This window comes from Lepisma saccharinum, chromosome 2 (assembly GCF_977018435.1).
Source record: "Lepisma saccharinum chromosome 2, izLepSacc3.1, whole genome shotgun sequence".
NCBI lineage: Eukaryota > Metazoa > Arthropoda > Insecta > Zygentoma > Lepismatidae > Lepisma > Lepisma saccharinum.
Genome location: NC_139230.1, coordinates 175,178,103 through 175,201,879, shown reverse-complemented (window position 1 = coordinate 175,201,879; position 23,777 = coordinate 175,178,103). Strand labels below are relative to the sequence as shown.

The 23,777-nt window shown below is 36.5% G+C and overlaps 1 protein-coding gene across 1 annotated transcript in view; it reads left to right on the top strand.

Moving 5' to 3' along the window:
• mGluR (metabotropic Glutamate Receptor) overlaps nucleotides 1-23,777 on the top strand; it is a 658,640-nt gene that overhangs the window by 548,122 nt on the left and 86,741 nt on the right. Inside the window, exon 8 of the mRNA XM_083117726.1 lies at nucleotides 9,000-9,815. Within this exon, the coding sequence (XP_082973852.1) occupies nucleotides 9,000-9,815 (816 nt within the window). The remainder of the gene's footprint in view (nucleotides 1-8,999; nucleotides 9,816-23,777) is intronic.

Genomic DNA, 23,777 nt, shown 5'->3' with positions numbered 1-23,777 from the left:
GATTGATTGATTTAGTTTATTTTACTTCGCGTTTTGTGCCTCTTGGCTAATTTGTGAAGATGGGGATGAGTGATGAAATGATGAAATTGATGAATGGACATTCACAAACAACCAAGCCCGACCGGGATTCGAACGCGGGACCCTTAGCGTCACAGCGAGATGTGCTAACCACTCGGCCACAGGGTCATACCCAACGACATTTACAATATTGGAGGGACAGAATACTTAAAAATTGTTGATTCAATCGAAGGTAAGGGCGTGGTGTAGTGTTTAACAGAATACTTATTATATATATTTCACAATGACGAGAGCAGTTTTCAGAAACAATTCAGTATATTCTTGCAAGAACAATATGAAAAAATTCCTCTCCAAGAAAGGAAGAAATGGTATGGAAATTTCTTATTAGTGCTTTATACTTAATTTAGGTCAAACAAAAATGTAAAGGTTAACCAGATAGAAATACAAATTGTAATAGCAGTAATACACTTATGTCAAAAACAATGTAATTCCATAACTTGTATATCAGAATGAGACAATAAAAAAATTAAAAAAATAGTGGTTAGAGTTCTTGATTAGTCTGCTAGCGGTCCCAGGTTCGATTCTCCTTAGGCGGTGTTCTCTTTTATAATTCTCCTTTTATTATAAACAAGAGCATGGTAACATTATTTTAATAGAAGTGTATAGTGGATACATTGTTCTGCATATGGAATTTATAAAAAAAATAAACAAATAAATGAATTGACACACATTCAAAGGGATATTTTCATGTATAAGATAGTGAATTATGATACTCTAACGATAATTGTGTACTGCTTCAAAGACATTGACAAATATTAATGAAATAACTATTTATATTTGTGGCAATTCAGGACATACTAATTTTACCCCTTTTCCCACACGAGTTCAATGCAAGGATACCTCCGCAAATATGGAATGAAAAGTTCTCATCATGTGCAATTCTCCATTAAATGATTTAGCCGAGTCTTACTACATTCTTTTTCTTTGTTACAAACAAGTATTGTTTGCACATTACATGTAGGAGGAGAGTTGCATCTACATTTCACATTGGTCAGCTACTTCTACTTACTTTCAGGAGCGAAAGCTTGTAGTGTAGTGTTTAACGTTCAGGACTGTGAATCTGATGGTCGTAGGTGGCAGAAAATTTTTTTAGACATATCCCATTGTGTTCATTGTCCGCACTCGGTGAAACGGAATGATTCAGTTTGGAATTAACGATGGGGGGAGGGGAAATAGTAAATTACAAAATCTCCATTTCAACGAACCGAGTAGTGGACAAAAATTGGATAATTCTTATAAATATTAAAATTACATTCATGTTTTTAGTGGTATAATTTCAGGTAAAATCAAAGATATTACATGGAAAATTTTACCTTGCTCTGAACTAAGCCAAAAGGCATTTCGAACCGATCTAATACATTCTCCAATACATTTCAAAATGTTATTGAATGTTTCATGTCGATAATTTGATCAATGCATCAATTCTTGACGCTGAGACCATATTTTCTGCAACTACCTCTTCTCTTCAGTCCCTTCTGTTCTTCTCTTCTCTTCTCCTTCCTCTCTCCCCTCCTTCAGCTCTGCTTTATCTCATATCGCCTTCCCTACTTTTCTCGCATCTTATCTCCATCTCACTCATTTCCACTCCTCTTATCTCCTCTCCTGTCTTAGATTTCCGACTTCACTGCACTCTTCTCCTCTTCTTTTCGTTCTTCTATTTCTCTCTCCTTTACTCTACTCTCCACTCCCCTCTTCTCTTCTCCTCTTCTCTCACCTCGTTTTCCTTCTCTTTTCTCTTCTTTGCTCCATTTTCCTCATCTCTCCTAGAATCTTTTTTCATTCTCCTCACTACATCTCCTCTCCTCGTCTATCCTATCTTTCCTCTCTCCTCTACTTTTAATCTTCTCCTTTCGCTTTCTCTTTCTCCTCTCCTTTGTCACCTCTCGTTTTCTCTCACCTCTTTTCCTTTCTGTAGACTCATCAGCGATGAAATACTAGAAAACCTATTTTTTTTCCTTTGAGAAAAAAAATTGTCACTTTCGATATAATAGTGATATTTTTAATCATTATATACAATAATACTTGTTTTTTTTATTTCTTTCGCGTATTTTATAAATATCTATTGTGCATGTGGCAACCCTGAAATTGAGCCTAACTCTACACGCAACCCACCAACGCCTTGCGTAAATTGGGTTGCCTAGTTTAAAATGTCGTTGTCCTAAAATTTTGAGAGACACTGTACCACTTAAGATATGTTCAGTCGAGTAGCCAATCGCCATCTGCGTTCTGACGGCCGTCGTCTTGAAAACAGTCCGCCATATTGGAGATTTTTGATTTGATATAGCTATTTCGGGAACGGTGGGAATGATTTTAGAAATATGGAAGTTAGAGAAGCAAAGAGATCTTCATGTTTTCTTGATCTGAGCAAAATTTTAATATTCCTGATTTATTAGAATTCCTTTGATGATACCGACTAAAATACAAACTTTGTCACACGTTTAAGTTTAAAGTTTCTCTTCACTTTACCAGTTTCATTTAGTTATTCATAAGCGGCTTGGTTTCCTTCAAGGAAAGACACTTAAAGTAAAAATGGATGTAATGATGCTGGTCAGAAAAGTGCTAATTTTCTCTCAATATTGATATTTAAAACACGCAAATTGACTGACTAAATAGTCATCTTCTGGCACACTTAATGTGGCACAACAACATAGAATAAATATGTGATAGAATAGATAGACAAAGCAGTAATGTAGATATATCATGACTGTCATGTAATACATTGTTTGAAACAGAAACTCACCACGTCAGAAAATGTTCCTCATGGTAGCACTGAATATGATTTCAATTACAAGTAAGACTACTTGTGAGTGTATGAAATTTGACATCATATTTTTCACGTCCTGAATTGATATAAGCAAATTCTAACTTGCACTGCCGTATGGCATTACTTTTACCCTATTATTTTTGGCTATTTATTTATTAATTTAATTTTTACGCATACACAGTTTCGAATTAATCTCACAATGATAAATAGAAAATAAACAAAGGAAGGAGAAAACGGGACGCGATGTTCTTGTTCGTTTAACCCTGTATTAAAAGCGCACAAAACAGCAGGCAAAATAATGCGATTACTCTTGTATTATTAAGCTCATTCTCGTGCACAGTGGTCAAACAAATTTTAAAGTTGCAGCTCCTGTCAACAAAAGTGCTAATTTTGTTGTTTTAAATTGAGCCATAATGAAAGTACTAAATACAGCCTATATGAAACTAAATTAAACCACTAATCAGTTATGAAGCAATCATAAGGTCAGTGAATATGTTAAAATTAACAGCAAGTTCAAGGGACACGGTGCATTTTAAATGACTAATCAAGCAAATTGCCAATTGCAACAAAATTTGAAACAGAATTTAAATTAATTTGTTATAGGCAATATAAGCTACCAGATATGCTTAACGCAGTTTGAACAAACATGATCCGGTCTCGATTGCTTTCCATGTTAAGTGTGCGACTCAAGATCTGGTCACAGTAAGTTCAAGGTTCGACTCCTTTCCAGGAAATGTTTGTTCTTTCACTAATTTAATATAATTAACTCATCTTATACATCGCATTGATAAAAGTAAAATCTTAAATAAAAAATAGCAAAAATTTAAATGGGAATCCAACAGATAGCAGACACAATTATTTCCACAGAATGCTCCTTGTATTAGGCGATTTTGATGTGTACAATGTCTTTTCCACACTTGAAGTTTTTTTAAATTATATTTGAATAAACTTATTAATATCTTAATGGAATTGTCACACACACACCTCTCAGCATCAAAAATAACTCTAAAGTAAGTTCAAGGAATTCTGAAATCTCTGAGGACTATACAATACATTGCTCTCTAAGAATTCCAGTTCGCAGTAAGTGATAAAAATGGCCACCATTTTCTCGCAAACATATTTCCACACGCCGCACATGTTTGTGACACTTCTTTTTAAATGTTACTTCTGCAAGAAAGAAGTCCAATAATCTATTTGCGATCTATATCTGGCTTCTTCATCTCCTGGACAACTTTAACTCGATACATGTGTAATTTCATTATCTTTAAAGATTTGTGTGTGGTGTTCCAACTTCTTATAAGCACCGTTTTTCGTGCAGATAAATCCATTCTTGCTTTAACCTGACGATCAAAATCCTGGGTGACAAAAACGGGCCTTCCAATGTGTTGGTTTTTTATCATACACGGAGCCCTTGCATCACTAAATCGGCCACAGGATCATACACTCAACTTTTATCTAGCGTTGCATCCTCAGGGGATATACATATCCGTTTCTCTACACAATTTTCAAAATACTTAGGCCAGCCGCACACCGGATCTGACACGACGAGTCACGAAGCGACGCAACACGACGATCAATCAATTAACTATTGTTATCAGTGTCTTTTTCTGGAAATAAAGTTTTCGGTACAAGTTGGTTTGTTGTTATTATTTGTTAATGTGTTTATTATAAGAACTGTTCTAAATTTTGTGGTTAAATGATCATGCATACTACATGTACTCACACACATACTTCTTTTTAAAATAAAATTATTTTAGTTTCATTCTCACATATAAAGGTTACCGGTATGGCGTGCTGTTGCGTACCGCACTGATTATTATTATTATTATTATTATTATTATTATTATTGCATCCAAAGTAAATGTATAAACACAAGATCTATGACATCTGTCATTTCAGGAAATTAGGTTCTTATTTGTACGTATCTTAAACGAATAGCACTCACCGCAATATATTATTTTTTCTACATTTCCACCGACAAGAGACAAATTTAGTAAAATAACTTTATTTTATGCCTTTCATCTATTCTTTACAGGAATTAATGTAACGAAGAATGGACTTTTGCATGGTGCATTAAATAAATAAAATGGATGTCCAATTTTGCAGTAGGAACAGAGTTTTGCCAGAATGAAGTTCCGGTGCATTCCGGCTCACTTTAAACGCTGCTCTCCCACCAAAAAAAAAAAGTTTAATTCGCGTACTGCAACCACATAGTTATTCGAGCAATGAATATCAATCTGCCCTGAAGATTGTTTTTCTTGTACAATTTAGGATATGTTTAGGATATGAATCCTTTCATCTCAGCGCACCATATGCATGTGACTCATCACTGTATTGTTTGAGAGCACATATTATATGCAGGCTTCACGGTGCGGTCAAGGTTAAAAATGGGTCTTGACCCAGAGCTAATCGTCCTTGTGCAAGCGAGGCCTCCACCGTACGACTATGCCTCGACTGGTTACCATAATAAGGACAAAATTGATGCGCTGATGGTACAGGAGATGAATTACATTACGTAAAAAAGAAAAAGTAGGCTTATAAGAAATTATCTTGTAATGTACAAAACATATCGTAAATTGTACAAGAAAAACAATCTTCAGGCCTGTTCGATATTTATTGCTCGAATAAGTATGTGGTTGTAGTACGCGAATTATTTTTTTTCTTTTTCCGGAGGGGGGGGGGGGCAGTGCTTAATGTAAGCCGGAATGCACCTGAACTTCATTCTGGCAAAACTCTATTACTGCTGCGACATTGGACATCCATTTTATTTGTTTAATGCGCCATACCAAAGCCCATTCTTTGTTACATTAATTCTTGTAAAGAATAGATGAAAGGGATAAAATAAAGTTATTGTATTAATTTTGTCTCCTGTCGGTGGCCGGACCAGAAATGTAGAACAATATAATATATTGCGGTGCGTGCTATTCGTTTAAGACACAAATGAGAACATAATTTCATGAAGTGACAGATGTGATAGATCTTGTGTTTATACATTTACTTTGGATGCAATAATAATAATAATAATAATCAGTGTTTTTTTTTTTTTCAGGCGGTACGCAACAGCACGCCGTACCGGAAACCTTTATATGTGAGAATGAAACTAAAAGGATTTTATTTTAACGAAAGAAATATGTGTGTGTGTATGTGTCAGTGGCGCAACCACCGAGGGTGGCAGGTGGGCATTGCACCCCCAACCTTGGACGGAAATGAGTTCTAGGGGGGCAAGGGGCAAACATTGACGGCCAAGTGTGCCTGCAGGGGGCAATTACCGCCCACAACTTCAAATTTTATGCAAATTAAAAATACTTTCCGTAAAATGTTCTTGCTTTTATTTTTACCTGTTTTTCTTAATCTTATCAAGTTTAGGACTGTAGTTGGGGAACGGCGGGAGTCGGTTCTGGGCGCCGAACGATCTAAATGAAAATAAGTTGTAAAATTGATTGATTGATTTGTAGTTTTAAGTCCACTTTACGCACAGAAAAGCTAATCGGAACTGGACCTACAGTTTAAAGTGGGATCCGAACCACTGTCCCATGTGCCTCCACCGGGTATGGAACCCAGGACCCCTTGATCACAAGGCGACGATGTTACCACTACGCCATCGGGGAGGCACAGAAGTTGTAAATGAGAGAATGCATTGGCGTCCCGTGAAATTATTTGCACCCTACTAAATCAATATTGATTTCAGCCTGCAAAAAATTGGATCCAAAAAATTTTCTTGCTCGCTTTGCTCGCAATTGTTCTCTGTAATGCATTGTAAATTGCCAGTCAGAGAAATAAGACTTGTCTTCACTTATTTTGTTTTAAATGAATGAACAATTGCTTTGAGGAAAGGGAGCGTGCACATTTGAGAGACAATTTATGTAATTTTTGCTGTTGGTTTATTGTGAGATGGATGAATTGGTTGTGTAATGTATTTAAATAATATGTGTTGTATAGTATAATATGAATATGTACACAATTTAGTGTCCACGTCGCTCCATGTTGGATAATGTGAAACATATATCGTGCATGAGAGTTATAAATGTTAATGTAAAAAAGAATTATATTTGGAATTCATTTATTTTGCATTTTCTGTCTTTCAAAATAGTTTGTATGTTTACTTTCCATTATTAATGAAATTGAACGTGTTGAAAAAATAATTGAAATCGTTTGTTCGAACACAAATGCCTTCTACCCCCTTTTACATAATTTACGTGGATAATAAAGTCTTTGATACTACTACTACTATTACTACTACTACTACTAATAATAATAATAATAATAATGTTGGTCCTGGTTTCGAATTCTGGCTTGGGCATGGATGATTGTGAGTGTCCATTCATCAATTTCATCTCATCACTCATTCCCATCTTTGCAAACTAGCCAAAAGTAGCGCAATAAGCGAAGTAAAATAAAACAAATCAATAATAACAATAATAATAATGTTAACATTATTATTATAAAAATATTATTAATATAATATTATTATTATTATTATTATTGGTACGTTTATCCTGGTATTTGCCCCCCCCAGACAAAAATTCGTGGTTGCGCCTCTGGTGTGTGTGTGGTGTGTGTGTGTGTGTGTGTGTGTGTGTGTGTGAGTACATGCATCCATGATCATTTATATACCACAATATTTAGAGCAGTTCTTATGATAAACACAATAACAAATAATAACAACAAACCAACTTGTACAGAAAACTTTCTTTCCAGAAAAAAAATCACTGATAACAATAATTAATATTTGTTTCTTTTTGTCGGAAGCAAAGTGACTCGTCGTGTCGCTTTTTGTCCCGTCGTGTTGTGTTGCGTCGCGTCGTGTCGTGACTCGTGGTGATTCGTCGTGCTTCGTCGTGTTGCGTCGCGTCGTGACTCATCGTGTCAGATCCGGTGTGCGGCTGGCCTAAGACTCAAAATATGCTTCCAAGAAAGCAATCCTCTTTAAGCACGTCTGTCTCATGGCTGCAAATTTATGTCCCGCACCGAGCAAGGTAACGTAACGGCTTCAATGTTCTAAAAATACAAACCAATTCTGCTATGGTTGCCAACTCATCAAAAAAAACCTAGTGGTAATTTTTAAAATTTGTAGTGTGGGGACTTTTCGAACACTGTGTGTGTTCTGGCGGTACTCTTCCTGGCGGTACTCAACGGTACATCTTACCGGCATCTATTTCTATGTGAAAATAGAAACTATTGATTAATTCTTCGTTTTAACAAAATAAATATTGTTATATAAGTATGTACGAACGTTGGATCGTGTATGAAAGTACTGTAGTATTTTCCAGTTGATATCTGAAAACTCAAGCAATATCTGCATGTATTTCTCACACAAGTGCTTTACAGTCATTTGGTTAAACCCACCCTTCGACGTCACGGAAACAAAATGCTAAGAACACCAAATCTGACATTGTTAACCTACTAGATTTAATTTTTCGCGTAAAAAAAATCACTTCCTTTCCAAACACTCTCTCAGATGCCTACATGAGTACGTTAGGTCAGGTTTGGTGTCCACAATATTTTGTTGTAATATTACACATCGAAGCGTGCGGTTCAACTATTCGGTTGCATGTCATTTGTGCGATAAGTGAGACACGTGTGGAAAATTTAGGGATAGACTTTTTCGGAAATGTGATATCGCGATATATCGTCAAGAAATTATCGTCACAGTCGATACGATATTTTTTCCGTATCGTGATAACTGCGATATATCGTCTCCACGATATATATCGCTAAATATGGTGACGATATTTCGCCAACACGATACATGTCGCCAAGATATCGTGACGATATATCGCAGACACGATATATATCACCAAAATATCGTGACGATATATCTTCTAGTTGATATCGCCTGGATGATATTTTTTTCAATATCGCGATATATCGTCTGGACGATATATCGCCCAACACTAATGAAAATCCGTGGCATTTCCGTTAATGCGACCAGAACGCTAAATCCCATTGTCATAAAACAGCGTTCACAAACTGGTTACAGGAACTTGTGGATTCCTTCAAAGTTCCGTAGTGGCCTCCGCATGTGCCAGAGCTCAACCCCTCCATCTGTTCGAAGAGACATTTTGTAGAATCCATTGTACATTGTTGGGAGCAATAATGATTATTATATTCATTGTTAATTGCACACCGCATGACGAACATTTTTTGTATCTTTCAGGATGACACCTGCTGCTGGATCTGCGACCAGTGCGATGCTTGGGAGTATGTATACGACGAATTCACATGCAAAGACTGCGGTTGGGGGAGATGGCCTTACGAAGATAAACGATCCTGCTACGATCTGGACCAACAGTACATGCGTTGGACTACACCGTTCGCTATCGTTCCGATCTGCATATCAGGCCTTGGAATCCTTCTCACGCTGGGAGTTATCATCCTCTTTATCAAGCACAACGACACCCCGTTGGTGAAGGCTTCGGGGCGCGAACTGAGCTACATGCTTCTCGGAGGAATTCTGCTCTGTTACCTCAATACATTCGCCTTACTGGCCAAACCCACCACCGCGACGTGCATCATCCAGCGATTCGGAGTCGGCGTTGGCTTCTCCATCATCTACGGCGCCTTACTGACAAAGACTAATCGAATTTCGCGCATCTTCGATTCAGCATCGAAATCGGCCAGGCGTCCTGGGTTCATCAGCCCCAAGTCTCAGGTCATCATTACGTGCTTTCTGATCTCAGTGCAAGTGTTAGCCACAGTGGTGTGGTTGGTAATGGAACCTCCGGGGACTCGATTTCAGTACCCTGATAGAACTCAAGTGATACTAAAATGTAAAATTCAAGACTCGTCATTCTTAATCTCTCAAATTTACAATATGTTTCTCATAACAACATGCACTGTTTATGCTGTGAAAACCAGGAAAATCCCAGAGAACTTTAACGAATCCAAGTTTATTGGTTTCACGATGTACACAACATGTATAATATGGTTGGCGTTTATACCTATATATTTTGGAACAGGGAATTCGTATGAGGTAAGTGAAATCATATTTTTATTATACTCTGTTAGTAAATAGAAATACCTTCCCATGCATGGCAACTAATGCTCTTTCAACTATGGAATATTGATTCCAACTTGATTTAAATATTAGCTTATAAGTGGTATTTGACAGAGAGACTAAAATGTATTGTTTTTACTATAAACACAGCGATGGAAGTACATTACATCTCTTAGTTTTCGCATTTATACATTGACGCTCATCAAGATTTTCAACTATGAGTTTACACGTTTAATCTCATATTTATGTAAGCAAAGAAGTTGGCAAGTTAATGGGAGACAATTTATTATCTTTCCGCATAACACTGGAATTTCTTCACCTTACCTGAAAATGGTTATGTTTACTATTATCATACAATATTGTTTGTAATGTGTGTTTGATATAATCAAAATAATTAATCTCTTTGACCTTTACCAATGAAGGATACAAAGATTCGAAATACATTAAATGGATTCAACATGGGATATTAATGCTGAAATTATGGTTATGCAATAAACATCTATCAATATTCCTAATTTATCAATTGTATGGCTCTTGGACATCTGTTTGTCCGTCGAGCAGATATCTATTTCGTCACTAATCGAAGAGGTTTCTAAAATTGTTCCATGTACAGCACCTCAATATAAAAAAAATCATTTCGTGTTATATACTTTATGCATAATTCAGATTAGCCTCTTGTGAAATAATGACGTCAGCTAATTTATCATCAGTTACAGGAGCTCCGAGTTTTTAGATGTTGACTTTGTAGTGAGATTGCATGCATGAAACTTCCAACTTCTCGTTATCGCTTGCTAATACTTCTATCAAAAGAATAACCTGCGTGATAATCAGCAACATAATTCATCATGGCTCAGTAATTACAGTATTACGTGTTACACTTTACGCTCTTGCAAAGAATGAAGCTAATCTTCTTTCATGTGCATTATTTGACTTGTCAAATACTATCTTACTTTCGCAGGATTAGGCAGAGTATTTCTAATCGTGAAGATTGTATTGTCACAGCAACTTGAACGAAGGCTGTAAAGGTAATGCACCATAGGCCATGGTCATGGCATTTTGCGTTTAGCTGACTCGCCTCTGTAAAATGCTCAAGGAGACAAATATTCAGTTACATGAGTAAGAAAAATGTCACGTGTGATTGATTGATAATCGATATCTTTCAACCCGCTTCATGCTGCTGCAAGGGAAGAAGTGATCATCAATAACACTAGACACTATATGATGAGATCAAGATCCGAGAAAATAGACATGGTACTAACTCCTGCACCTAGCAACTGCTGTGGTTGGGAAGTCGCTTTAAGAAGGTTTCAGCGCATGGAAACCAAACTCCCGCCGTCTCATGTTAGGATACTCCACAAAAGTACAAATTCTTGAACTTCGGCGTTAGTTTTTGCATAATTTCATTATTTAACGTCAGTTTCCGACTCCTCCATGTCAAACCTGACGTGACCTTCTCCTGGTTCGAATCCAGATCCTTTGGATTGATTGACTGATTTGTTGTTTTAAGTCCACTTTATGCACAGAAAGGCTAATGGGGGCTGAACCTACAGTTTAAAGTGGGATATGAACCACTGTGCCATGATCTTCCACCGGGTATCGAACTGTGACCCCCTGATCAAGACGACGACGTTATCACTACGCCATTGGGGAGGCCCTACCAGATTCTTTGCAGTTTGAGGCAACTCAGTATAGACCTACTGCAGTATAATTCGGCTAGATACACTTGGTTCACGAAATACTATGAGGTGGAAAGGAACTCAAAATAGAGACCCTTCAGCAGCTGCTTGCAATGGTTGAAAAATTCAAAATTGCCTTTTACGAACTTTATAAGGTTTGCGTGATTGAAATGTGTATATACAATCCCCATCAAAGGCTGCTTGCGGCAAATCAAGTGTTAACTTGGTAATCGAATTGGTAACGAGAGGTTCTGTTCTTTGAAGAGCTTGCAAAATCATTGGATTTAAACAATGTTGTAGCTGCTCATAAAAATGGATGTGTCTTATCGTAGTGTCTTGCTGTGGTTCATTTTCTCATTTTAGCAAAGAAGTACTAACAACCTAGATAGATATAGTGTTACGTGTAGTATTTTTTCGTATATCCAGCGAGTTGATAATGCGTGTAGTTTTTATGGCGAATTTGTACTGTTCATATGAATAGTAAGTCGTTGATACTATTCCCTTAAATAATGGCTTAGGAAAAGAAAACAATATAATATTTGCAATTTATTTGATGTAAAAGATTCGTACCTAAAAGTACTTTTGTATGTGATGGAACAAAATGCAACATCTCAGTGATTTATCTTTGATTCTGACTAAAATATGCCACTGGTAAAAATATACCTAAGTACAGTATTAAGTAAATACCTTAGTCCCCCGAAAAATTGACTCCGAAATCTGTAGCACCCCCTCCCCCCACACACACACGCTTATTTCAGACTGGCGCCGTCACTGAAAGACACATGAAATCATACACAAATTTCTATTGTAGTAAGCTACCTATAAATAGGACAGCTGTATTGCGAAACAGTATAAATAAACTACAATTGTTGCACATTCTCAACGGTCTACGTAAATTACCGATAATAGTGTCATTTAATAGAATGTACTTCCACCCGTACCAATAATTCTTGTTAATAATAGATTCGGTAAATATGATTACGGAAAAATCTCATTCTGAATATCCTATCGTCATAATGTCTATGGGCCAGTCAAGATGTTGGTATAATTTGGGGGTACTAATTTTCACGTATACCACAGTTACATGGATATAAATGGATGCCAAAAACCATGCTTGCCATCTCAAAGTGGTAGATAATAGAAATGGCGGCCAATCCAAGATGGCGGATGTTGACATTTGAAAAAAATGACTATATCTCTGAAACCAACTGCCCAATCTCAACGATCTTTTTTTTTTTAATGAAAGCCTAATATACGTTCTATATTTAATGTTATCTATAGTTTTTCGACAGGCGCAACCGTTAAGTAGTTTTTCGCGGATTAATAAAACAAAATCGTATTTTTTACTATTAATTTTATATTTATCATTAATTTGTTAATAATCTAGGCATGTGAGAAGAAAATGTCCCAAACAAACATTGTAGCATAAACGATTATCTTTAATTTAACATATTACACTTGTTGGTTTTCACCTTATAATTCATATAAAACAAATGAATTATGTAGTGTGTGCATAGAATTCTTCTAGCAGCATGGGTCCTTAGTCCTATTTAATTACACCAATTGTAACTGGTATTGACTATTGAACAGTATAGTATTGTTATATACATGCAATAACATTTAATAATAATCATAATAATTGATATTAGTATTGTTATTATTATCAATAATAATAATAATAATAATAATAATCGTTGTTTTTGTTGTTGTAGTATTAACTAGCTATTAATTTTGTTTAATTGTTACCGATGTTCATGGGAGAATATTATTGATTGAGAGAAATTAAAATTTTGTATGCATCAGCACTTAGGCAAATTTTCACCTGTAATATTATATTAGGCAAAGCCCATTATAGAGTATAAAAAATCACCATGCGTGTCTCTAAATTTTTTTTGCCCAGAGTAAAAACCGAGGCGGTACTGGAGCACTCAGCACATCTCGTATTCCTATGAGCAATACACAGGAGACCATACATACAACCATACAAAGGTAGCCTCTCCGATGGCGTAGTGTAACGTCGTTGCCTTGTGATCAAGGGGACCCGTGTTCGATACCCTGTGAAGGCACAAAGTGGTTCGGATCCCACTTTAAACTGTAGGTCCACTCCGGATTTTCCTATCTGTGCATAAAGTGTACTTAAAAAGAAAATCTCAAATCAAACAACACTACAAAGGATTGTGCTGGCCATAGGTTTAGACGCCAGAGCCTCGTTGGTCTCCAAGACTGCAGCTGCTAAGGTGAAGTACGTGGAAATGAGGTTAACGTTTAGGATTGTTCAAAAGAACATACGTGTATACTCGTTATTAGTTATTACAGCCGAAATGTCTGCCTTCAAGAAAGTAAAAATCTGTAAAAAGAAAAGACGGACCAGAGAAGTTATAGGTATTACGTATATGTGGAGGAAATGCATTCACCAAAGACAGACATTTTTGTACAGTGCTGCCGTGAGCAGAAATGTTGATTGAGAATACAGATGCATGATTTATCGGCTGAAAAATTTCATCGCATGTGTCGAGCCAATTTTACTAATATCAAGTCCTTAAGAAGACTAGAAGCAGGTGCTTCATCCTCCCATTTGTTCTCTGAAAGTCCTTGCTCATCAAAGCATACTGACAAACCCTTGAAACGGACACTCACAGATGAACACATCGTATACACCAAGAATTGTGTTTCGTGTGACAATGAAAGGAAATACAATAGAATATTAAGATCAAGTGAAACACTTACTCAAGTTCCTGAGCTTCGAATTGATAAGAAATTCTGTGGGACTGCAATTAAGAGGAGAGAGGAAAAATCATCGCAATCAAATCACGGGAGATCTTAGCTGCAGATACATGTTATCATGAATCTTATTACTTTGCCTACACCAAATTCAGATCAGATAAACCTGGAAATATTGGTGAAAGTAGTTAAACAAGAAAATCGGCATGTAAAACCTATGATATAGATTCTATCCGAGAAATTCGAGGGTTGAACCTCAAAGTTATTTCCTTTAAAAACAATTAAGGGTGATGATGAACAAATATAAGAGTCTGCCGAGAAAAGTTTCCGTTATAGCTTGTACCAAGAATTTGGTTCCTCCTAATGTATTCAGCATTGACGGTATGATAGGTAATCTGACTTAGGATTTGCTACTTGTAAACTAGCTGAGGACGTAAATAATATTAGAAGCAGCTCTTGAAATGGAAAAATGTTAGCTGAGGGGATGTTTGGTCGAGACTTCGAGTTAGCTCAGGGGATGCTTCTATAGAATGAGGTAACTGGGGAGATGATTTGCGAAAATTTAGCTAGCTTTGGGGATACCATTCCGAAGCATCCCCCTAACTTGGAGCACTGATTAGAAGAGCACATTTTGGCTAAGGTAGGGGGGAACCCTATTTATGGAGCTGCTAAACACATAAAGGAAGATGCGAAAGGTGTAGAAAAACCCCATCATCATCTCACGAGCTTTACATGAATCACGTAGTCGTACTTCCTAGCAAGATTGCCTGGAACCTTTTATATAGTTGCAATTTTAAATCACCTAAGCTAGAAATGTAACTACACTAAAGTTTCAGAAATAGATACAGCATTGTGTATAGAACAATTGCAAAAAATGTTTTCAAAGTATGTAATCATGCATACACGAAACCGATATTGTAATACTTTCTTGTTTTCTCCGGATAACTGTAGTATTAGACCTTTGTGGCAAGTAGACGGCATTTTTTTTGGCAATAATTATATTGACACGATAGGAAGTGCCAACCTCACTTATTGTTTCCTCTGTATGGTGTATATTGTCAGAGACATGAATGCTGCTTGTTTGTCACACGAAACTCAATTCTTGAAATATGTATACGATGTGTCCATCTGTGAGTGTCCGTTTCATGGGTTTCTCAGTATGCTTTAATGAGCAAGGACTTTCAGAGAACAAATGGGAGGATGAAGCATCTACTTCTAGGACTTGATACATGCCATGAAATTTTTCAGCCGATAAATCATGCATCTGTATTCTCAATCAAAATTTCTGCTCACGGCAGCACTGTACAAAACTGTCCGTCTTTGGTGAATGCATTTCCCCCACATATACGTACAATTGTAATACCAATAACTTCTCTGGTCCGTCTTTTCTTTTTACAGATTTTTACTTTCTTGAAGGCAGACATTTCGGCTGTAATAACTAATAACGAGTATACACGTATGTTATGATGTTCTTCTGAACACTCCTAAATGTTAACCTCACTTCCACGTACTTCACCTCAGCAACTGCAATCTTGGAGACCAACGAGGCCATGACTTTGGCGGATATAAGAAGAATAAAACGACGGTACGTTGTTAGAAATGCAAATTATTTGTATGCAGAAACCATTGTAATACCCATAAGAAATATCAGAGTTTTCAAAATGACGGTATTGAAAAGTAACAACATTCTGTTCCATTTGTTTGAGTCGGTATTCTTACATATATCTCGTAAGAGTAGGAGAAACATGTTGAGATTTAAACATTTCAAAAATATTTTGTAAATTTCATCGAGTTTTGTTTAAAACATTTGATTGCTTTTCTGCGAATCAGTAAGATTTTGACTTAAAATTTTGGAACAAATGATTCCCTTCTAAGCCCATACAAGTTGTATCAATTCTTTTGAATAATGCATTGAAAATTCATAAAAATACCTTGAAAACTGTTGAGAAATACGTTGAAATTTTGTGAATGATGAGTTCAGTTTTTAGATTCTTCATGATATGGTAAAGTTTTAATTATTTTTAGAATTATATGTTTGTGCATTTCCTTCGAGAATCTAAGCTTGTAATTCTGAGACTTCTCTCATTTTTTAAGTTTATTCTCTTTAATAGCTAATAAAAATGTCCGAAGAGGACACGTTGCGTTCATATATATTTGCATCAATGATTCATGTAAATACCGTTGGTTTTGATAGGGCAGCACTGAGTGCCGCGCGCGGGACATTTGTGCTAATATGAGGACGCGGAAGACGGAGGATTAAGACTTAGTAGAAAGAAATTCACGTTCAGTATCACTGAAAATGTTGTGTCTAAGCAAGAACCTTTGAAATTATTTATTTCCCTCTTAGAAAAATTTAACATGTTCAAAAGGAAATTAACAGTTTACAAGAATATTTAGATTTAAAAATAGTAGAGATGTGTGGGTGATTCCACATCAAATCAACTTCTCGGATTTCAAAGGGTATCCTGAATTTCACTATCATGATTGTTTATTCAGCATTTGGCCTTTGTGGAAATCTTTAGGAGGGAAGGCTGGGGAAATTTTGAGCTGGGAACGGGTGTGCAGAAATCACTACTGTACATTCGTTCATATGTGTTCAATTAAAAGTCTACGTTTACTTGACAAAAGATCACGGTTGTAGTGGATTAGACGGATGAAAGTGTAGTTAGTGGTATTCACTCGATAGTAATCACACAACAGTGTTCCACAGCAAATGGCCGAATAGGACCCCGTCTGGCGTGTGGTATTCATTTTTAAAGTAAAATTTCTCCCTAATATGAAAAAAATCATCATCCAATTTTACTGGCTTGAAGAGGATACATGTAAGCACATTGCATAAAAATTGTCAAAGTTGAATGGAGAGGAGTTTTTGTTCTTGCTCTTCAATTTTGAACAATGAGCACTTGGAACACACGACATGGTGTATTACCGACTTCGAAATCAGACCTTGTAAATACAAATTATTTTTTCCTCTAAGATATAACAGCTATATCACAATATTTCGTAAAACTCAAATTTAATATATATATATATATATATATATATATATATATATATATATATATATTATATTCGTATCTCCAATAATCCTTTTATTGGTTCGATACAAGTAAGATCCACATTCACTCACCAAAAATGTCCAATACTATAGTCTAACTTAATAACGAAGTTTCGTGAATAGGAAATCTGCAACGTTGGGGACAACAAATAAAATTTTAAATGATTACCGCGGATATCCAAAGTGACTCACTCGATACCAAAGTGAAAATATGACAGACAAATGAAAACCTGCAAGAAACAACAAATTCATATTTCTAAATTGAACATTTGCTTTGGAAGGCGCCACTGAATTGTTTGGTCAGTATTAAAAACCTATTTAACTTTTTCTTAATACTTTTTTTTAAACGAAAAGTATATTTCTTCTGCATGATGGTGAATAATATTCTCCAGTAATAGGATCCTATTAGCGGAGATGAATATTAAGAAAAAGTTAACAACCACCTGCTGAAACGGTGGGAGATAATCTTCTAAGTGGCATTGCAACCGCGAGACTCATTTAGATAGGAGACGTCTCTCACCGAGTTTAGGTCGTACAGCTGCGTTTACAGCCCGTGTGGAGTACCAATATTTCTTAAATATAAGTGTGTCTGTATGTGTGTGTTCGTGCACGCACGCGTGTATTGAGACGCGACGGGTGAGAAGATACATGTAAATACCTTGTAAATATATATATATATATATATAATGAAAATGTATATATATATATAAATATATATATATATTATTTTACGTTACTTATCTACATCTCTAGGCTAATTTCAACGATGAGGACGAATGGTGAACTGACGAGATTAAATTATTTATTTATTTATTTTATTTCGGCTTTATATACATGGCGAAGTGAAGGTTATTATGCATTTTCTTCCACTAACCATAAACATAAACACAGGGAAACGTTCATGACGTACCCAGGATTTGAACACTATAACCTTAGTTTCGTATCTCGCTACGTTAAGAGACTGGCTCCTCACCAATAAATGATTTTATGGCAACATTAAAAATGAGCATCCCCAAAAAATTACAAACACAACAGCACAAAGTGATTCATTAATCGTTTACTTCAGAAGTCAACCATCCCATCCCAACGACCAATACCAGCGATTTTGAGTTACTTCTACATTTACAATGACAAGTCAACCTCCGTGAAGGAATGATTATCACAGTGCTCTACGGCGCCAGTGATTCGACCCCGGCCTGGACAAGGGGTGTTCTTTACGAGTGTTTCTTCATCAATTTCATCATATCGTCACTCATTCTCATCGTCGCGATTAGCCAAAAGTTGCAGAAAAGTGACGCTAAATAACAAAAAAAATCAATTCATAATGTATATGGGTAAACACATCTTGTAATACATGAATCAATTGTCTGACAGGGGCCCCGTGTTCGAATCCCTGCCTGAGCATGGATGTTTGTGAGTGTCCATTCATCAATTTCATCATATCATCACTCATCCCCATCTTCGCAAATTATCCAAAAGTGGCACAAAAAGCGAAGTAAAATAAAGCAAATCAATCAATCAATTAATTGATTAATTGTCTGAGCCTTCTCTGAATATCCACGTCGTCTGAAAACTAGTTTTGTCACGAAAATCCCTTACGTGGCACAACACACAGGCTTTCTGCACTAATATACGCAGTTGGTAGCCATGTTTATTACATTTGGCAACTATGCATTCTGATCAAAACAAGACCGAAAGATCATGAAATATTGCTACTCATAATTGAGTATTGATTACCGTGCAGTTTCCTTATTCTTTTTGCATGTTCCATCAACTTGGACGAAAAACCAAGGAGAATGTGACACGAACAGACTTATACGTGTAGTTTGATACTTATAGCACGTATACAAGATGAAGGTTATGTAATATATAAGACGAATCAGGCAGAATAGAAAGCAATTTTTAAGCTAGTATGTACGAAGTGTCACGTTCAAATAGAAAAATAACATATTCCGATAAACTTCACGAGAAGTATCAGGTCATCATGCATTTCAAGTAGGCAACCCCTAGAGATGTTACTGAAAAATTGGGTCATCAAGAGATTTATTGATTGATAAATTAAAACACCATTAAGCCTTGTTTCCATGATATGAAAAACTCAATATGCTGACCAAGGCAGAAATTTATTTTATTATAAAACATAAACTAAACGTAACGTTTCAACCTTCTAGCAAGGTCCTCTTCAGACTCTGCACCAAGTACAAATGTAAAAAGGTACAAAACAGGACGAGGGGAGTATTTTTGTGTATATATATCGTCCTGTTTTGTACCTTGTTACATTTGCACTTGGTGCAGAGTCTGAAGAAGACCTTGCTAGAAGGTTGAAGCGTTACGTTTAGTTTATGTTTTATAATAAAATAAATTTCTGCTTTGGTCAGCATATTGAGTTTTTGATAAATTAAAATTATGGCTGGGTTAACAGTTTGGCTATATTACAACCGTCACATTATACGGGGCCAAGCACCTTACCTTAGCTCACCCTCTGAAGCTAAAATCTCCCTACCTAGTTCTGAGGCTGTAAAGGGGCACCCAGCACATAAACACAGGACAACACAGCCCTACAGATGATTATACTAGCCATAGGTCCAGACGCCAGAGCCTCGTTGGCGTTCAATATGGGTGTACTACGTGCAAGTGAGGTTCACATTTGGATGTCTTCAGCAAAGAGCACCTCTTGCACCACGGCCGTCGCCGAACTCCGTGGTGGAGTGGTTAGCACAGCGCGCTACGGCGCCAGGGGTCCTCGGTTCGAATCCTGGCCTGGGCATGGGTGTTCTTTGTGAGTGTCCCTTTATCAAATTCATCATTCATCCTCATCTTCGCGATTAGCCAAAAGTGGGCAGAAAAGCGAGTTAAATTAAACCAAATCAATCAGTCAATCAACACCCCGGTCCTTTACTTTTAATTTCCGGAAGACCATTACTGCTCCTGAACTACCATCCCAAGAGCTGTAAAGGTCCCAGTAAATTAATTCATTAAAACCTGGATTATTTAAATAAGCATTTGGTGTGTGCATCCAAGGATATTAGCATGTCTATTCTGATATACGTATAACTGTGGCCCACCACAACACATGTACACTCACTATTTGAAGATGAGTAGGCCATCTGCTTCAAACTAATTCTGCAAGACTTGCAAAAAAAAAAAAAAAAAAAAGTTTTCATTTTAAGTTTCTACGTATCTTCGTACATTGGTATGTCCGTCAAGTTTCACTTTGCATGGATTCAGTAATATGTACAAAACGTGAATCACTCATTGTTTTAAATTTGTGTCCCATTTATATTCTTTATAATGTTTACTTATTTATCTATAGGTGTTTTTTTTTGTGACGTCAGGATTCGCCCCACCGCCATGTTCGCGGCCAATTTGTCGTCAGCAAGGAAATACCCACTACGATGCGTCCGTTACACCTGCGCCAACTGTACGTTTGTTAGTACTGTGTAAAATGTCGGTAACATTGCATACAATTAACGACAATGTTGTGCCGTCTGGAAATAGTAGCAATTTTTCATATGTTCAAACTTTTTGCTCAGTCGACAGAAAAGGGAATACAGAAAAAGCGAAGTTTATCGGTGTAGATTCACATGAACTGGACGATAATGAAATGAAAAAGGGCCTAAACCTTTGGCCAACTGTAGTTCACGTGTGTTTATTTATTTCACCCAGCTATCTGGAATCAATATGTTTTCGTATTTATTAGTGATTAGGATTTTGCTTGAAATATGTCGTCTGAGTTCCTGTTAAGGTTTGTTCATGCGCTGTAATTTAAAATGTTGAGTTGCTAGAAAACAGTAATATTACCCCTTGCTTTAACAATTTGGGATATATCGGCCTCCGTGGCGGAGTGGTTAACACAGCGTGCTACGATGCCAGGGGTCCCGGGTTCGAATCCAGGTCTGTGCATGGCTGTTCTTTGTGAGAGTGTCTTTATCAATTTCTTCAAATCATCACTAATCCTCGTCTTCACGATTAGCCAATACTGGCAGAAAAGCGAAGTAAAATAAATATAAAGATAAAAATATATATCATTAATATGTTTTAACCAAGCACTGATTTTTTTTCCTAACAGTACGCAAAGCCTACTACCGGCACCTTTTCCCATGGATCGGATAACAATTAATAACAGTTTGTGTTAACGAACGAAATATAAATAATCAAGTACAAGCCTACAATTATCAAGATGAATTTAACTCTGAATGTTTTCATTTGTATCGTCAAACTTATCAGACGTATCAGCACCTTTCTACCAAAAAACAAGGAAACACTATTGCAAGTACACTATGTGGAAGAAAGTCATTGGATCAGTCTTCTGATCAACAATTATCGAGTCCCGTGCCGTGAAGCGCACCTGTTCCTTCTCGGAAAATTAGAGGATAAACGTGAGTTTGTTTAAACAACCGAATAGTGCACAATGTACCATCGTAAACAAGGGTCAAATCTCCCGCCCGCCCGCTTGAATTCCGAATGTTTACAAGAACTCGCCTCAATCATGGCTGCTCGATCCCACAATGCAACAGTTTGTGACGTAGGTGAAACACACCTATATTAGAGCCCAACGATAACTTTCTTAAATATCAAATAAGACATTAGGGAAAAGCTATTTCCTGCGAAAGATCTACACGTACAAGCCAGATAAAATAAATTGTTGGGGCTTAAACAACACTCCATACCTTTAATAAATCCATTGCATTGTTTCAAATATTATTCTTTAAATATTTGAATACTTGTACTTTTATCATCTAACAACTTTGACAAAGCAGGATAGTTTTTATTGATTTTCTAAAAACATGCACTTGTAGATTTGTGATTTTAAGTCCATTTTATGCACAGAAAGGCTAATCCGGACTGTACCTACAGTTTAGTTGATTGATTGATTGATTTGGTGTTTTAAGTCCACTTTACGCACAGTAAGGCTAATCGCGACTGGTCTACAGTTTAAAGTAGGACCCGAACCACTATGTGCCTCCACCGGGTATCGAACCCAGGACCCCTTGATTACAAAGCGATTACGTTACCACTGCGCAATCGGGGAGGCTGAATGTGTAGAAATAGGAGATTTTTTAAATAAATGATTCATTAGAATAATACGATTCAGTTGCAATAATTAATACACAAATAACAATACACGTCAAAGAACACAAAATGCGAGAATCTTTTTGTGGATGCAAAGTGCAATTTGGTAGAACGTTTTGTTTTAAATACCCTTTGTGAATTGTATTATTATGCCACTTTTAACTAACAAGTTACTATTAGAAAACAGCCTATTGTAAAACTGATTTTCACAAAAGTTCAGATTCATAACTCCACGAGTTTTCACAGGCGTTTACCTCGCCCTTAAAAATGGCGCCAAAGTAAGATAAGACGCAATATTAACAAGTTGTCAGAATAATTAAATGCGCTCCCAAAGATTCCCTTCCTCCCACACACAATACGTAAAGAAATGTATAAAATTTTCCAGGTGTGGTTGAAATTGTGATGGTTCTCTGTGATAACGTGGTTGTCATTTTTAAAATAAAAGTAACTAATTCTGACATATGAATTTATCTTACTTTAATGACAAATAAACACAGCAACCAAAGCAAAAACATTGTTTACTTATGAATATAGATACGTTAGGATCAATGATTGAGCATGAACACAGAACCATGTGTATGCTTCGACTACTACTAGCATTAGAGACGTTTCAAAATCGTTTGCATCAGTGGAAGTGACGTCATATTTGTGACACTTCATATCCATGGAAACGAAGGGTTACAAAACGTCTTGAGAATAAAGCCGTTTTGTCATTCTAACTTGCACGCGAAGCGAACAATATATCTCCGCTGACTAGTCAATATTCTCCTGAACATGGGAACTCTCACATGCATACTCACAAATCGATTACTAGCTCGCTTGTCAATGGGCGATGGGGCAGTGAATGGATTGATTCGCCGCTTTAGCCACGTGTGATTCCCTGTTGGCTTTAAAATGAATCACTCTAAATCATCACCAGCCATGTGGCGTAGACTTATGAGTCTACGTCACTGATGTGTGTCTACAAAAGTCTACATGTACGCATGGACGAGATAAGCAATGTAAACATGAAATACAGCATAGATTTATTTAGTGAATTATGTATTTGTATTATGTTTATTTAGAGTCGTTTTTCTGACATTTTGGATAATGGCGACGATGAGGATGAAATAGACAAAAGGGCATTCACAATGAACATCCATGCCCAGGTCGAGACTCGAACCCGGGTGGAGAGACAGAAAGTCGACTACTTAACCCCTTCGGCTACCGATCCGGAAAGTTTGTTTTGTAATATTAATGATAATTGTATTAATTTTAAATTTGTAATTAGAAATCCTAATATATCTATAATAGAAAAATGGATGAAACGGAATGTAATTATCGTGTTTTTCGACTTGTTGAAAGAATTCCAAGAATACTTTTAAATCAATGAACATTTTACTGTTTAGCAGCAAATTCAAGGTGAAGGTA